Raw genomic sequence first — 17959 nt, forward strand, 5'->3', positions numbered from 1 at the left:
GTTTTCTTTTGATGTAACATCTACATTCGAGGTGAAATGCACAGATCTTAAGTATGCATTCACCGCGTGCCGACATACGCACCCATCTGTCTACGTCTTACACTTGAGGTGCCTAAGGGACACCGCAGGGCCTAGCCAGACGGGCTGCGGGATGCAGACACGCGGAGCTCCGAGGCGACACTGGCGCGCACAGGTCTGTCTGAGCTCGGGGCTGGATGCCAGCGCCCAGGCCGTGTCCTCCCGGAGCCCAGGGTTAGGGTCTGCCCGGCGGGAGAAGGGGGCCTGCGGGGAGGTCAGGGGCAGGGCGGGCCCGAGCCAAGTTGGCACACCCCGGGCTCCTGAAAAGCCCGTCTGCGCGGCGCCACGGGGCGGTTCTTGGTCCCCATCCGAGGTGACTTGAGGTGTCACCCAGTGCGGGGGGACGGGCCTAGGAGCGCGGGGGGGGGGGGGGGCGGACCGGGCTCCCGGCCGGAGGCGGGAAGGTCAGCTGGGTGGGGGGTAAGGAAGGGACGTGGAGGGGGGGGAATGAAGAAGAGAAGGGGAAAGGGATGAAGGAGGCGAGGGAGCAGCGGAGGCGCGGCGGCGGGAGGGGGCGGAGTTGCCGCAGCGGCCAGAGGGGCGGGCGGAGGGAGGGGGTGTGTGCGCGGGTCACATGGTCGCGGCTGCCCTCCCCGTCAGCCGCCCTCGCCGCCGCGGTGCGCTGGCTGCAGGAAGCCTCGGCGCCGCGCTTTTGTTGTCAGGGGCCCCGCGAGGAGCGCCGCTCCCGGCCGCCGCCGCCGCCTCTCTCTCTGCAGCCCGCTCTCCAGCCGCCCGGCCCGGCGCCCCGCCCATGAGGGGGCCCCGCGACCACCGCCGCCTCCAGCCCGGGGCGGCGCGGCGCTGAGCAGGAGGCGGAGCTGCCCCCTCCGCGGGAAGCGGGCGGCCTCGGCCCCCTCCCCGAGGGCACCATGGAGGTGAATGCGGGTAAGAGCCGGACTGCGGCGGGTCGGGGCCGGCGGAGGGGTCGCTCGCAGCCTACTTGGGGCACTTGCGGGGGCGGCGGCCAGGGGTGTCCCCAGGGCGGCGGGGTGGGCTGCCGCGCGCTGCGAACCCGCCCCGGGCTCGGTTCCCGCCGCCCCGCGGTGGCCCTCACGGTTCCCCGCATCGCCGCAGCGCGGCCCGGTGGCGCCGGCCGGGCCCCCCCTCACATGGCCCGGCCGCGCGAGCCACGTGCGCGCTGTGTTTACGTTCAGCAGCGCGCGGGCGCCGGTTGGCTGGGAGAGCGCGTGACGCGGCATTACATAATGGGCGCTGAGGCGGCGGCGGCGGGCGGGGACACGTGAGGCCGCTCGGCTCCGTGACCCACATTCCCCGAGGCCGCAGGGACACGTGGGGGCGGGGGCGCGCGCGCGCGCGCCGGCGGGGAACACGGCAGCCTCCCGGGAGGCCCCGCCCTCTGGAACCCTCCGAGCTGTGACGTGGCCGCGATTCCCTCCTCCCCCGCGGGGTTGCTCGGCGCGGAGGAGGCCGCGCGTGCGCGTGCACGGGCTGTGATTCCCGCCCCCCCTCCCCAATTGTGTCCGCGGCCGCGCGGCTCTAGGGCGGGCGCAGATGCCGCAGTGCTTCGACCGCTGCCCGCGCGGCGGGGAAGTGACCCTGATGCGGGAGCCCGGCGGCAGAAGGTCGGGCCGCAGACCTTGCGGATACGGAAGAAGTGTGGGGCGAGGGCGCGCTTCGGTACAAAGGAGATGCCCGGGACTAGTGTGGGGCTTCCAAGACGCGGGACCCTCCCAGCGGGTTCTCAACCTGTGGGTCGCTACCCCTTTGGGGGGTCCAACGACCCTTTCACAGGGGCCGCCTAAGACCATCGGAAAACATATAATTACACACTGTTTTTGTGATTAACACTAGAAAGACTGAAATTTAGTATATACCTATATTGCCCAAAAGCAGTCAAAATGACTGCATTGTGAAAGAATAATATCGGAGCACTCTTCACTTATGTTCCTTAGCTTTTCCAATAACTCACTTCTATTCGACATTTCTTTCATGAATTTAGGGCGCAAAAGAAATAAACAACTTATTAGAACAACTATCACTGCATAAAAATTCGAATAACAAGCACTAGTTTAGCTTATTGAGCAACTGCAACTTATCAAGTATCGACAATTTATCATGTACTTGTATGTTATCATGTGACGGTAATCGAAAAAAAAAGAAAACTGTTATTTCAATACAGAGCCGAACTGGTCATATAAGAAATTTACTCAATCTACACTAATAAAAGAGAAAAATGGTAATTGGCGTACGGCGCTACCCTTTTCATTGGCTAATCAGGGCTATATGCAAATTAACTGCCAACTGAGATGGCAGTTAACTGCCAACAAAGATGGCGGCTAATTTGCATATGTAGGCACAATGCAGGGAGGCGAAAGGGAAAGCAGGAAGAAGCCCCCTGCCACTGACAGTGATCGGAAACCCAGGGGGGAGCTAAGAGATGGGGGGCTGCCCCCCAGCCATGATCGGAGAATCAGGCGCCTTTGCCGCCCTGGCCAGTGATAGCAGGAAGTAGGGGTGGAGCCAGCGATGGGAGCTGGACACTGTCGAAGCTGGCAGTCCCGGGAGCTAGGGGTCCCTTGCCTGGGCCTAAAGCGAAGCCCACGATCGCGGGGCCGCTGCAGCTGCGGGTCCCCGCTGCCCGGGCCGGACGCCTCGGCCAGAGGCGTTAGGCCTGGGCAGGGGCGGAGCCTGCAACCGCGGGGAGCTTGGGGTCCCCTGCCCAGGCCTAATGCCTCGGCCAGAGGCATTAGGCCTGGGCAGGGCAGAGCGGGAGATCGCGGGGAGCTGGGAGTCCCCTGCCCAGGCCTAACGCCTCGGCCAGAAGTGTTAGGCCTGGGCATGGGCAGAGCCTGCAACCGCGGGGAGCTGGGGATCCCCTGCCCAGGCCTGATACCTCTGCCGGAGGCCTCAGGCCTGGTCAAGGGGCCGATCCGGTGATTGGTGATCGGAGGGTGATGAGGGTCAACTCCTCTGGCCGAGGCATCAGGCCTGGGCGGTGGGCGGAGCCGGGGATTGGAGGGATATGATGGTCCCCTTGCCCAGGCTGAAGCCTGGGTCAGAGGCGTCAGGCTTGGGCGGGGGGTGGAGCAAGCGATCAGAGGGAGATGGGGGTCCCCTGCCCAGGCATGATTCCTGGGCCAGATGTCTCAGGCCTGGGCGGAGGTCAGAGCCAGTGATCGGGGGGGAGATGGGGGTCCCCTGTCCAAGCCTGACACCTCTGGCGGAGGCGTTAGGCCTGGGCAAGGGGCCGATCAGGCGATCGGAGGGTGATGGGGGTCTACGCCTCTGGCCGAGGCATCAGGCCTGGGCAAGGGGCAGAGCCAGCAATTGGAGGGGTCTGGGGGTCCCCTGCCCAGGCCTGACGCCTGGGCCAGAGGCATCAGGCCTGGGCTGGGGGCAGAACCAGTGATGGGGGGAAATGAGGGTCCCCTGCCCAGGCCTGACGCCTGTGTCAGAGGCGTCAGGCCTGGGCAAGGGGCCGATCCTGTGATTGGAGGGTGATGGGGGTCAATGCCTGAGGGCTCCCAGTATGTGAGAGGGGGCAGCCTGGGCTGAGGGACACTCCCCCCCCCCCACCCAGTGCACGAATTTCGTGCACCGGGCCCCTAGTTCAATAATAAGAGTCATAATTTCCCAAGCAGTCAGAATGACTGCTTTTGGGCAATATAGGTATAACATATATATATATATATATATATATATACCGGAAATGAAGGAGGGGGAGGTAACTACAGTTATTAATAAACGCATTTATATGTTGTACAAAAAGTCACAAAATTCTAAGACATTGTGTCCTTATATACATAATTGTTTTTCTAATTGAAATTAAAAAGCAGTCAAAATGACTTCCTTGGGTAATCTAGTGTTAATCACTATGCTTTAATTATGTTCAATTTGTAACAATGAAATTGGGGGTCACCATAACATGAGGAACTGTATTATAAAGGGTCGTGGCATTAGGAAGGTTGAGAACCACTGCTCCAAGGAGTCTTAGATGCTAAGACCACGAGCCACGCCCGGCAGATGGGACAACACCCGCCCTTGTTATGGGGCTGCTTCACTGTTAAAAAAAAATTTTTTTTTCCTCCAGGACTCGACCTATCTTCCATATCTTAAGTCATAAAAACCGGCTTGAAGATCTCCTTGGGCTGGGAGCCTTACTGTAAACGGTCACACCCATAACTAATCATTCAGCCCAGCCGATGGTCGGGGTGACTCAGGGGTCCTAAGTGACTCAGACCTGCTGTTAAGACTGATCATTGTTCAGTTTTTTGTTTTTTTTCAAACGCATAGGTTGCTGACCTTGCCTGAACCCGATCAACAGAATTTGGCTTTATGCATCTTTTTCTTGTTACATTTCCTGTTACAGTGCTATGGGGCAATATTTTACTTCTCCCCGTTTGCCCATAAATGATGGCCTTTATACAGACGCCAGTGAGGTTACAGAAGAAGGCAATTTTTATTGTTTAAAAGTTATAGACTGTAAAAAGAACGCCTTAATAACAAAGGTGAATTTTCCTCCAACAGTAAAAATAAAGTCATTTTCTAACTTTTAATTGCCTATGGGTCTACTTAGCCTTTGAGGATATTTTTTAAAAATTGGGTAACTTTGTCATGGAATTATAAACTCTTGATAGGATTTGGAGGTGATCAGGTTCAGTCTCTTCTAATGCAGCCTTTAGCATGAATAAATTCTTCCAGCTTTGCAACCTTATATAGGGGTAGGCTCAGGTGATTAGAAACATTTTCTCTGGTTTGCACCTTTCTGGAACAATATTACATATCTTAATCTTGCCTTTTGGAGCTACCAATAGGAAACTTCTTTTGGAGGACTGTCCCCCTTCGACTCGTCCACTCCCCCCGCCCCCCTTCCGTTTACAGTTCTTATCTCTTGGTTTTTGCAGAGTTGTGTTTTTTTTTTTTTCCCCCCCAAATCATCATCCTTGTTGCCCTTGGGGCTGTAGCACCTAGAAATGAACAGGCTCCTGCGGAAATCGTTGGACAGTTACCAAGTTCCAAGTTTGGGGATTCTGCTGCAAATGAATTCTCTGGCAGGCTTAGCTTTTGTAGCATATTGTTTTGCTGACTCAACAGTAACCTTGCAGTCAGAACCTTTTCATGTGAACTTTTGGAAGCTAGGTTTTATCCATTGTGCAGGTAATTGTTTGACTTTTAAGTGTAGGAATTTGCAATTGTCTGTCTTAAATTTTCTCTTGTTCCTTTTGGCTCCAAGTTCAAGCTGTCATAAGCTGTTAGTATATTAACAATTTCTGCTGTCAGAGTTTTGATAAGCATTCCCTTTAATTTTCTTTAAATTATAAATGTTGATGACTAGGGTGGAACCAAATTCATTGCTCACTGGCACACCTCTGACCCTTCCCTTGGGTTGATATTGTATCACTCAATACACAGTTCAACCAGTGACCATTTCATCTGTCTTATAACTCATGACATATTGTGTCTCTACCCTCTCCGTGACTGTTATAGATGTCATATAGAAGTGGTAGAAATTGATGCATACATTTTTGTCACAGATAGGTTTTGATTGTGTATACTAGGTTCTTTAAATAACTCATTGCATAAACTTACTAACCTTGACTGTAGTTAATATTTTAGAAGTTAGGAAAATATCTCCACATAGTTCATTCATATCTTTACAAATCTGTATTCTGTGTTTCTCCAAACTTGGATCAGAGGGAGATAAGGGTAAAGAAATCTTCACTTGGAGAGAGAGAAAGCACAATAATGGGAAGAATCGGATGTGAAGTAGGAAGCTGCTTGACTAGTCAATGGAGTTAAGGCATTCAGAAGGTAATGTGGAAATAATGTGGACCCAGAGGAACCACTGGGTCATATGACACCTTCAAAATTGAAGGAACCAAGAAAGGATAGGGAGAGTTAGTTTTGTTTGAACTATTCTGATTGAACTCCAGTATACTGATGGTAAAAAATAATCACCAGTATCTGTTGAGCATGTACTGTGTGTGAGGCCCTTTACATGTGCTACTACTTTGATATTTCACATTAATTCTGTGAAGTACTGTTGTTAAAAGTACTACCAGTTGAAGATGAGGTGCTCTTTGACGTTAAGTAACTTAGGCAGACAAGTGGGGGAGCCAGATTTTGAATCCACAGAGTCCACTTGGGGAGCACAAGCTAGCTGCTGTGGATTCACTTGGTTTGCAGTGGTGAAGGGTCATAGCTGGTGGAAAAGGGCAGGTGTCTGCAGAGCCTCCCAATTTCATCATTCCACTTTTTGAATCTTGTTGCTAGTCAGTCAGTTTGTTTTTATTTCCAGACACTAGATTACACTTGCTCCCCCATTCCAGCAATTTACATGTAGACAAAAACCACTATTTTACAAAATAGGACCCATTCTCCCCTTTTTCACTGCATTATTTATTTGTTATCTTAAGTAATCTCTTACATGGTACATTATTCAATAATTTACATATTCTTTAAGTCCCCACTTATTGTTACCTTGACTGTTTGCCCTGCATGAGCTGTGCCCTCTATAGTGCTCTTGTGTGATCCTCAGCAGTTCACAGTGATGTGTATGAAAAGTGCTCAATCACATTGCACTGGAATGGATGGTTAACATAGCTGTTTTCCCCAGTTGGCCTCTAAGGCTTTTTAAGGCTGTTTTCTAGAGCCCTGACACTCAGGACACAGTTGGAAGTTTAGTGTTTCAATTAGATCTACTCTACCATCCTGTGATTAGAAATTACTAATAACCTTTTTAAAAAAATATATTTTTATTGATTTCCAGGAGGGAAGGGAGAGGGATAGAGAAATAGAAACATCAGTGATGAGAATCATTGGTCACCTGCTTCCTGCATGCCCCCTACTGGGGATGAAGCCCACAACCCCGGGCCTGTACCCTGACCTGGAATTGAACTGTGACCACTTGGTTCATAGGTCGACGCTCAACCACTGAACCGTGCCAGTCGGGCGATTAATAACCTTTTAAAATGAGAAAACTAAAGCTTCTTCTTCTTTTTTTAAAATATATTTTGTTGATTTTTTACAGAGAGGAAGGGAGAGAGAGAGCTAGAAACATCAATGAGAGAGAAACATCGATCCGCTGCCTCCTGCACATCTCCCACTGAGGATGTGCCCGCAACCCAGGTACATGCCCTTAACCAGAATCGAACCTGGGACCTTTCAGCCTGCAGGCCGATGCTCTATCCACTGAGCCACGCTGGTTTCGGCAAAACTAAAGCTTCTTTTTTTTTTTTTTTTTTTTTTTTTTAAATATATTTTATTGATTTTTTACAGAGAGGAAGGGAGAGAGATAGAGAGTTAGAAACATCGATGAGAGAGAAACATCGATCAGCTGCCTCCTGCACATCTCCTACTGGGGATATGCCCGCAACCCAGGTACATGCCCTTGACCGGAATCGAACCTGGGACCTTTCAGTCCGCAGGCCGACGCTCTATCCACTGAGCCAAACCGGTTTCGGCTTTTTTTTTTTTTTTTTTTTTTTTTTTAATTTTTTTTATTTTTATTTATTTTTATTTATTTATTTATTTATTTTTTTAAAAACTAAAGCTTCTTGATGGTACAAATGTTGTAATCTAAATTACAAGGCAAAAAAAGTGCAGTTGTGACTTGAACTCAAGCAGGCATTCCAAGATGGTGGGCAGTGGCAGTGGGAGGGTTTTGATGATGGGCAAGCCTAGAATTGGGGCAAGAAAATCCCAGTATATGCAGGGACAGTGAGTGCTTCCCAGGAGGACAGAATTGGATATTGACTTCTGGCTTGTCTGAAGTTGACCACTGGGTAAGCCCTAGCCTGGGAACCTGGCCCAGCTCCACCATCCTTTTCAACTAAAAATAGAGAAGACTGTGCCTCAGCTAATTTTAGCTTGAGGCATCTAAGAAGTATATTCTGCCTGTTTCTGGAGGTATTAGGACATGCTGGTTCGGGGATTTTGCCTTTCTTGCTTTATCACCAAAAACTGTGTGTGTAGAGAGCACTTTAATAATCCTTGTTTATGAACACCATTTCATTTCAGTCTTATAAATAACTGGCAGATATTCCATTTATAGAAGATGACTTAAGTTTAGAGAGGTTAAAGTGACTTGCTTGCCCAGGTCTTCTTAGTAAGAGATAATAGTCTGTCCTCTGGTTTAGGCAGCCCTAACTTTCAACCCTGGCCCTGCCATTTAGTAGCTGTATTACTGAGTTTCTCATCTGTAAAATGGGTTACTGGAAATTCACAGGGTTCCTGTGAGGATGAAATGTGACATGAAATTGTGCCCTTTTATTCTTGACATTGATTAGGTAGTTGGTGACTTACAGTTTTCACTTTCCTTTCTTCACTGGGTTGAGGAGATCTTCAGGAATGTACTCTGTACCTTATAGGAAATTAAAATTTAATCCATTTGGGTTGCTAATCATTATCTGGGTGTTGGTGTCTGGTAGTAAGAGTAGATGCTGTAAGACAAGTGAATCAGTGTAGAAGGTCTTGCTAGGAGAATGTAGCTGCTTCTAGGTAGATCATCTTTTATTCCATAGTGCCTGGCACCGATTTTTGTTGTAAATGGTTTTTGAACTCCTAAGGATAGGAATAGGATCTTAACTGGACTGATAATAACTCAGTAATTTTTCTTAGGTTTGATTTTGGAGCTTTTGCAAAGGAAGGTGTGTTTTGGGTTATAACAATACCTTCCATTGCCCACTCAGTGCTTTAAATTAGTTCTTAAGCCACTTGGAGAGCTCAGATTTCAAAAAGTTTTTGTGTGTGTTTTTTTTAAACTGAGGTAGTCTGAAGGCGTTGTGAGTATAAATGGCTGACTCAGATGCTGGCTCTGGGAAAGTCTTCTAAGGAAAACCATCACTTTCTCATCTTTTATCCTCTTGAGATCTTCTGGAATTGAATTTTACTACTAAGGTAGTAGCTTAGAAAAGACAAATAGTGATGAGACCTTCCTTTGGGAGTTTATTCAGGACTAAGGATAATATTTTTCTTTATATCCTTAGTGGAGACACGTGAAAAAAGCACCAGTTTGCTAACACATGGAATTTCTAATATGAACTTCAAATCTCTAGTTTTATAAAAACAGGGTAGCACCATGGTTTTTTTTTTACTTAGGAACATGACATTTAATATGCTTCCATGTTAAAATTGCATATTAAGGGTATCAGGCAGTTATGTCAATGAAAACAACCTTTAAAACTAGGCCAGTGTGTGCTTGAATTCAGTGGTTATAGCCATTCTTTTTATGTAATATATTTTTATTGATTTCAGAGAGAGGAAGGGAGAGGGAGAGAGAGATGGAAACATCAGTGATGAGAGAGAATCATCGATTGGTTGCCTCCTGCATGTCCCCCACTGGGGATCGAACCCCACCCGGGCACGTGCCCTGACTGGGAATCTAACCGTGACCTCCTGTTTCATAGATCGACACTCAACCACTGAGCCACACTGGCCGGGCTGTAGCCATTCTTAAACTTTTTGGTGCAAAGAATCGCCCAGAGACCTTGTTAAAAATGCTCATTCCTAAGGGTGCCCTCTCTTGTCTGGGCAGGGCCTTGGAAATGTGTAGCTCAGAGAAGCACCAGGTGGTTCTGATATAATTTTACATAATCTCTCTGGATAATGAGAATGAACTCAAAGTTAGGAAGCCTTTCTCATTGTGTTTGGAGACTTAGGACCTTTTAGATTTTAAAGTCAATGGTAAGTGAATTTTTTTTATTAAAACTACCGTTGGTCACTTTTTCTTCCATTGGGCACAGGTGAAGTAGTTGGCTTTGTGGCAGTGGGTCTCAAACTTTACTGTGCATCATTGTCACCCAGGTGATTAGGATGCTGAACTGGAGTGGGGCCCGAGAACTTGCATTTCTAACAGATTCCCTGGTGATGCTGAAGCCCATGGTCCAGGCACCATGCTTTGAGAATGACTGGTTTATGGGATGAATATTCATCATCAAGCTCTGGCTTTTTTCTGGGCAGATGATAAGCCTATGCTAAGAGCATTTGGGAAGTGGGTCAGACTATAGAGAGAGCAGAGTCACACCTCAAGACAGATACAAAGCACATGCTTAGTGATTGGAAAAGTGGATGGAATTGTTCACATTATTTAAAACTCAAGTGCACTTAGTTGCATTTATGCATGTTAATTTTGTGTATGTTGAACACTGCTATGTTTTTCTTGGCATAGTAGGCACCTATTTTAACATCTCTTCTGGGTTGTAATCAAACTCCCTAAGAGTTGTGGTTGTGCGTAGCTTCTTAGAGGCTCCATAGCCTGGATATAATTATTGGTACATAAATACATATCTGCTACCCAATTTCAACATGACAGACTAAAAGACTAAAATTCCTATGCCTATTTTCTTCTTCTCTGTAAATGGAAATGTCTTTCTGTTCTTTGGAATTGTTTTGGCCTCAATATTTTGCTGAGAGAGAGAGAGAGAGAGAGAGAGAGAGAGAGAGTGTGTGTGTGTGTGTGTGTGTGTGTGTGTGTGTGTGTGTTTTAGCAGGCTTAATTCACATTATTATTTTTTTTAAATATATTTTATTGATTTTTCACAGAGAGGAAGGGAGAGAGACAGAGAGTTGGAAACATCAATGAGAGAAACATCCATCAGCTGCCTCCTGCACATCTCCCACTGGGGATGTGCCCGCAACCCAGGTACATGCCCTTGACCGGAATCGAACCCAGGACCTTTCAGTCCGCAGGCCGATGCTCTATCCACTGAGCCAAACCGGTTTCGGCCACATTATTTTTCTTGTATAAAATTATGTGGTGGCCACAGCTGGGCCCTCTGCACAGAAACTCTGGTGTGGGTCTTTACAAGATGGTCAGTGAATTCCTGATAGGGAGACTTGGTGAACACAGTCTCTTTCCAGAGATATGGGTTGAGATAGCTCTAGGTCTTAGAGGTGGCATCAAAGGTGGCGTTGGCGAAGTTGCCCAGGGTGGCAGTGCAGCCCCTGGCCGAGGTATAGCCATCGTCAATACCTGCCATCATCAGCAACTTCTTAGGCACAGGGGCCGAGACAATGCCCGTACCCCTGGGGGCAGGGATGAGGCGCACCAGTGCAGAGCCACAGCGGCCAGCCACCTTGCAAAGAACTGTGTGGGGCTTGCCAATCTTGTTTCCCCAGTAGCCTCGCCCCACAGGGACAGTAGAGAGCTTGGCCAGGAGAATGGCTCCACGGATGGCAGTGGCTACTTCCTTTGAGCACTTAACACCCAGACCAACATGTCCATTGTAGTCCCCAGTGGCGACAAATGCCTTGAACCGGGTCCTCTGGAAAGCACGTGTCTGCTTTTGCACAGGCATGATCTTCAAGACCTCATCCTTGAGGGATGCCCCCAAGAAAAAGTCAATGATCTCCGATTCCTTGATGGGCAAGGAGAATAGATAGATCTCCTCTAGGGATTTGATCTTCATGTCCTTGAGGAGGCTGCCCAGCTTGGTGACAGGGATCCACTCCTTGTCCTTGGCCTTGCCTCCATGAGCTCCGCGGCCTTGGCCGCCGCTCCAACCCCGGCCGCGACCCCGGCCGCAACCCCAGCCAAGGACAAATCCTCCACCGAAGCCGCCACGACCTTCTATTCCCGGGGCCTCTGGCCCTCCGGGCCCTTCGCAGCACCGGCTTCATCCGCCATTTGGTGTTTCGTCGGAAAAGAAGCGTGTGTTTGTGTTTTAAATGACTTATAAAGCGTGTCTTTTATCTAAAAAAATAAATAAAAGACTCGGGAGTCATTTCTGTTTAGCAGAGAAGGTTTTATTTCAGAGTGAATGATTAATTTGGAGTGATTACTTTGGGAATATGCAAAATTCTCCAGATACTACTCACTATCGTCATGTAGATTGTTGTCAGAAATGGCCTGTTCTACTGGCAGCTTCCTGGTAATGCTTTGTACTGTTTGGGCATCTGTCCATGTTCTTAGACATGGGCTTCATAGAGAAGGCCTCACAGATACTTACGGCAGGCTTATCACCTGAAGCATGTACAGAGAGTTAAGAGACACACTGCAGCTAGGTGCTCATGGTCTAGTTGAGAAATAGATGGAAACAGGTGAACAGTAGGTTTAAGAGCCAGCTCAGGACAGAGACGGAAGAGAGATAACTTTGCGTCTGATGCACATTGAAAAGCCAATAAATGTTCATTAATGATGGAGGGAAGTGGAAAATAAGCCACAATAGACCTTGGCAGAGAAGATGAAAATGACTTGTTTGGCCTGGGATTTGGAAAAATATTATATTTGGCTATGAGGTTATTACTCTTGCAACATTTTATCTCTTTGAGTGAAGAAGCTTGTAATTATATCCTAAGAATAACTTTAAGTGCTATTTCTTAATCTGGGAGGTTTATGGTCGCTAAGGCCAGGTTTCAGAGGGATTGTGGAAGTTACATTGATGAAGTTGAGAAGAGTGTTTTGCGAGTAGTTCCATGAAGAGGGCATTAACTTTAGCCTTAATGTTAAATTCTCTGATAGTCTGCAGTCTTCCTTCTAGCTTCTTTAATATGTACTGTAGGCAGAAGAATAAGTAGTGAGTCTAGATTCCTTAAGAGCTGCTTAGAGGTGTGTGTCTGCAAGTCAGAAGTAGGTGGAGAAGGGAAAGTGGAACTGGGGTTTAGTGATGGTCAAAGAAGTCTTCCGGGAGCATCAAAACAGAGATTCTGGGAGGTTCTCCGTTTTGAGATAAGTTACCTTATCTAGAATTCCAGACGTTAAAACTGTTCTTGATTAACCTGTGTTTTAGCCAAGTGATGGGGGAGGCAAATGATGAACTCTTGTTTCTAGAATTGTGTCATGTCAAGGTGTAATGGAGACAGAGAGCATCAGAACCAGATTTCTTCATGGCCAAAACAATTTGTTTAAGTTACGGAGTCACTCAGGAAGGTCTTTCATTCATTTTAGGAAAAGTTGGAAAATGGAAAATCTGGATCTGCATGTGCTCAGCATAATCCCTCGTGAGCGCCTTCTCACTTTTTAAGTCGGTGGGAATTATATCGGCTTTGAACTTTGTGGAAGCAGGAATTATAGTAGGAAATAAGGAAGCCGGTTATTTTTCCTTTTGGGGATAAGCTGACATTTAATCAGTAACCAATATCTAAAGTTAGTGACTTTACTGTTCAGATTTATAAAAATAGAAAATATATATCATGTATCTAATTATCTGATTTCTCTTTTTTTCTAGGAGGTGTGATTGCCTACATCAGTTCTTCCAGCTCAGCCTCTAGCCCTGCCTCTTGTCACAGTGAGGGATCTGATAATAGTTTCCAGTCCTCCTTCTCTTCTGTTCCATCTTCTCCAAATAGCTCTAATTCTGATAACAATGGTAATCCCAGAAGTGGTGATCTCTCCAGTATTGAAGGCATTCTGAAAAATGATCGAATAGATTGTTCTATGAAAACAAGCAAGTCAAGTGCACCTGGCATGACAAAGAGTCATAGTGGAGTGACAAGTAAGTGTCTTTAGTTTTCTAAAGGTTGGTGCCGTTAATTGCAGGTGGGGCTTACTTTATCAATTCTTCATTTGGGGGAACCATTATATTTGGGACTATGATTTTCACTTCTTTCTGAGTAATAATAGTTCAGTAGTTAGGTAAGAAATCAGTGATGGTTTTTAAAGTTACAGCCTCAAGCAGTTGTCATAACTGATCCTTGCCTCAGTGAGAGATGGGGTTATGTACTGTGCCTGACCATGTATCCTCTACAGTTAGTTTTCCCTTTTGCCACATTTTCACAGTTACTACCTTTCTTCTGGGCTCCTAGCACTGAATCTGGTGTCTAGAACAGAGTACTTACTCGTTATGGGAAGGGGTTTGCTTTAATGAAGTTGGAGCTTAGGAACATTGGGATTTGGAAATAAAGCAGGAATTGGGATAACTGAATGAATAGTGGAATTTGGACCCCTGAGTGAGAGTGGAGGTAAGATGGGCTGGTATAAGGGAAGGTCAGGAAGGAATAGGATCTATCTAGTGTGTGGACAGCAGCCTGTGAAGACATCGTTTGCATTTTTTTTTATTGATTGATTTCTCCATTCTTATCTAGGAGAACGGTTTTCTTAGTTCTGGTTGCATATCTGGTGTAAAGCAACTTTAGATTTACAAAATTTCAGAGTATGTTTAAAATCATCAGGAAAGGGCAAAATCAGCTTTCTGAAATATTTTTGGTCCCATAAACTGAGTTTCAAAGAAAACCATGATGTCTTTTGATTTGTTAATTTGGTGTAAGGAATTTTCTTTTACATGATAAAAGTACATTTGTATCTATTTAAAACACAAGTTGAAGAAAATAAAATACTCAATTGGAAAAAAAACAAACAGTTGAAAATATTCTCCTGTCTTTACTTTTGTTTCTGTTTGTGCTTTAGAATTTAGTGGCATGGTTCTTCTGTGTAAAGTCTGTGGGGACGTGGCATCAGGATTCCACTATGGAGTTCATGCTTGTGAAGGCTGCAAGGTAAAAGCATGCTTTGGTCACTTTAAGCTCCTGATTCTGGAATTAAACAAGCTGGAGTTTGGTTTGCCAGTTTTCACAGTTGATGATCTGGGAGGAGGAGAGAACTCATTGCTCTTCTTTACCTCTTAAGCGTTTTATGTAGTTATAAACATAACTTGTTTTGAGAAATAGGTTTTTAATTCAGAAAAGTACTTTTTAAAAAAGATTTTGATCAAAATAAATTTGCTGTCTCCCTCAAATTTAATTATGGTATGAAACTATGTGCACAAATGCTTATTTATTAATGCACCAACTGCTGTTCTAGGTGATAGGGAAACAGCAGGGAGCAAAACAGACTTGCTTTGTTGGAACTTGGTTTAGACCAAACTTTGAATAGGTCTGATCAGATACATTATCATTCTGACATGTCAGGTATTAGGAGCTGGGAATAATTCCTAGATACTTATAAAAATGTGATGTCTTTGGAAGTAATGCCAAGTGAGTAAAAGAAACTTGGATATAAATTAAATTCTTGGGAAAGTTTATTATATTTGTAAGTCTAGTTGAATATTTCTTAGAGTGTCCATCAGATAATTCCATGGGAGATAGTCTGTACTTATATCCAGGGAATCTCTCTTTGTCTTTTTAAATCTGGCACAATCCTTTCTCCTGAGTGTCAGAATTAACTTGGCCAAGGCAGGTGGTCCTGCTCTTCTCTGACTGAAGGCCAGAAGCAGGAATCCAGTTTGGCAGGACATGTTGGGTGAGCAAGATAATGAATATACATGATGAAAGAAGAAATATTTTCTAGGGTGGCTCTCAATGAATTGTGGTTTTGCTAATTCTTAATGGTCAGGTCACTTAACAAGCTGGTCAGTATTTTATATAGATGCAGCAATTTTCCACTGTTTTAAAAATTATTTAAACACTTTTTTTAAAAATAATTTTTATTTCTTGAAGTATTGCAAAGAGTATTACATATGTCTCCTTCCCCCCTCCCCCCCTTGACATTCCCCTGGCCTTCCCTACCGCCTAGTGTCTTGTGTCCATTGGTTATACTTATATACATGCATATAAGTCCTTCGGTTGATCTCTTAACCACCCCCCCAAACCCTCCCCAGGCTTCCCACTGTAGTTTGACAGTCTGTTCAATGCTGCTCTGCCTCTGCATCTACCCCTGTTAATCAGTCTATACTGGTCCCCATTATCTGTTTCAACCTCACCAGGGCCATCCCAACCTCACCGGGGCCGTCCCAACCTCACCGGGGCCGTTTCGTCCTCACTAGGGCCGTCCCGACCTCACTGGGGCCGTCCCGACCTCACTGGGGCCGTCCCGACCTCAACGGGGCCATCCCGACCTCACCGGGGCCATCCCTACCTCACCGGGGCCATCCCTATCTCACCGGAGCCGTTTCAACCTCACTGGGGCTGTCCCGACCTCACCAGGGCTGTTTAAACCTCACTGGGGCTGTCCCGGGCTCACCGGGGCCATTTCGGCCTCACCGGGGCTGTTTCAACCTCACCGGGGCTGTTTCGGCCTCACCAGGGCCGTCCCAACCTCACCGGGGCCGTCCTAGCCTCACTGGGCTGTCCCGACCTCACTGGGGCCATCACGGCCTCACTGGGGCTGTCCCAACCTCACCGGGGCCGTCTTGACCTCACCAGGGCTGTTTCAACCTCACCGGGGCCGTTTCAACCTCACCGGGGCCGTCCCAACCTCATTGGGGCCGTTTCAACCTCACTGGGGCCATCTCGACCTCATTGGGGCCGTTTCAACCTCACCAGGGAAACGCTGGTTTTTTTTGGTTTGTTTTCCCTCGAAAATGTGAAGTAATTATGGGCTAGAGAAACAAAAGCACAAGCCAATAAGTCTAATTTTTGTATTCTTGATACTTACACATAACTGCTCCATACTGTCTTAAAGGTGTGTCTAGCTCAGATATTGTAGTGTCCAAGTATAGTACCACAGTAATAAAGTCTAAAACTGCCGTATCCCACAAGTACTAATAAGATTCATGAAATGTGTGGTTAGTTATGATATGCAAGGAAATTGCAGTTCAAGTTACTTTTGGTAATTTGTTCTTGACTTTTCCGTTCTCCTTGGAACTGTTAAGCTGGGGATCTTTGAATACCTGTCACAGCACATGCACTTACTTTATTTGTTTAGTGAAGGCAGTAATCTATAGCCATCTAGCTGGGAACTCTTTTCCTGGATCATTAGTTGGTCTCTGGTGTGACACTTACCTGTTGCTGGCAAGCAACCAAGAACATCTGGCACATATAAGCAGGCCTTGCAGGTGTCAGCAGGTAATGATCTAGGGGAGACCAAGCTTTACTAACGTAATCCTTCGTTCCAGTGAGGGGATTACTGTAGCTATGGAACATATTTTTCTGTTAACTCTTTGAAAATAAGCCCTATTTCAAGAGTTTTGGAATTTATATGTGATTCAAGTATGGGCTGGGAAATGTGGCTGCAGGCAGGGGCTGGTAACAGGGGAAAGTGTAGTACAAGGGTGCTTGGAAAGCAGCAAGAGTCTGCAAAAAGGAAGAAAGGGAAGAGGGTTTTGTTCAGCTAGTAGATATAGGTGCTTATTGATACTGGTAAGAATGCAGGCCAATCCCATGGGTCGAGATTATATTTCCCTTGGGTCTAAGCCAAAATTATTTCTCAGGCGTGGCTAGTAATGGATGGTTAGGGATTGGAGGAGGCTATTTATAAGGACTTCATCTGGGTGTTTTTAAATGAATGGGTACATCTTCCTTTGTTCTTAGGGTTTCTTTCGGAGAAGCATTCAGCAAAACATCCAGTACAAGAAGTGCCTGAAGAATGAAAACTGTTCTATAATGAGAATGAATAGGAACAGATGTCAGCAGTGTCGCTTTAAAAAGTGTCTGTCTGTTGGAATGTCGAGAGATGGTATGTTCCCAGTTTAAAGAGCGTTCTTTCTTAGAGCACATGGGCTGGCTTTTATTCCTCAGCATAAACCAGAGCTATAAACCAGTTACCAGTGGCCCTCTCATGCTTAGGGTGAAGCAGATTTTAGAAAACACATTTTAATGCCTTGTAGGATGCCAAATTCATTAAAGTCAAATTTTAGCATCAACATTCCAGGAACAGCTTTGGCTCACTACTATTTTTTTTTTTAATATATATTTTTTTTATTGATTTCAGAGAGGAAGGAAGAGGGAGGGAGAGATAGAAACATCAATGATGAGAGAGAACCATTGATCAGCTGCCTCCTGCACGCCCCCTACTGGGGATTGAGCCTGCAACCCAGGCATGTGCCCTTGACCCAATCGAACCTGGGATGCTTCAGTCTGCAGGCCGATGCTCTACCCAGTGAGCCAAATTGGCTAGGATTCACTTCTTTTATTTTGTTGGTTCTTGTAAAAAGATTCCCCTCCCCCATACAATTTCAATACTTCTTCTCCCCCCCCCCCCAAAAAAAGATTTAGTTTTTCTTTTTTTAAACGTAGTTTTATTGATTTCAGAGAGGAAGGGAGAGGG

The 17959-nt window shown here is 46.5% G+C and overlaps 1 protein-coding gene and 1 pseudogene across 1 annotated transcript in view; one reads left to right on the forward strand and one right to left on the reverse strand.

The window, feature by feature from the left end:
* Window positions 1-652: 652 nt before the first annotated feature.
* Window positions 653-17959, forward strand: part of NR1D2 (nuclear receptor subfamily 1 group D member 2) — a 30731-nt gene continuing 13424 nt past the window's right edge. Inside the window, exons 1-4 of the mRNA XM_059664084.1 lie at window positions 653-963; window positions 13206-13472; window positions 14384-14472; window positions 17224-17368. Of these exons, the coding sequence (XP_059520067.1) occupies window positions 948-963; window positions 13206-13472; window positions 14384-14472; window positions 17224-17368 (517 nt within the window). The 5' untranslated portion in view covers window positions 653-947. The remainder of the gene's footprint in view (window positions 964-13205; window positions 13473-14383; window positions 14473-17223; window positions 17369-17959) is intronic.
* Window positions 10770-11665, reverse strand: LOC132215331 (small ribosomal subunit protein uS5-like; annotated as a pseudogene).

Source organism: Myotis daubentonii, chromosome 14 (assembly GCF_963259705.1).
Source record: "Myotis daubentonii chromosome 14, mMyoDau2.1, whole genome shotgun sequence".
NCBI lineage: Eukaryota > Metazoa > Chordata > Mammalia > Chiroptera > Vespertilionidae > Myotis > Myotis daubentonii.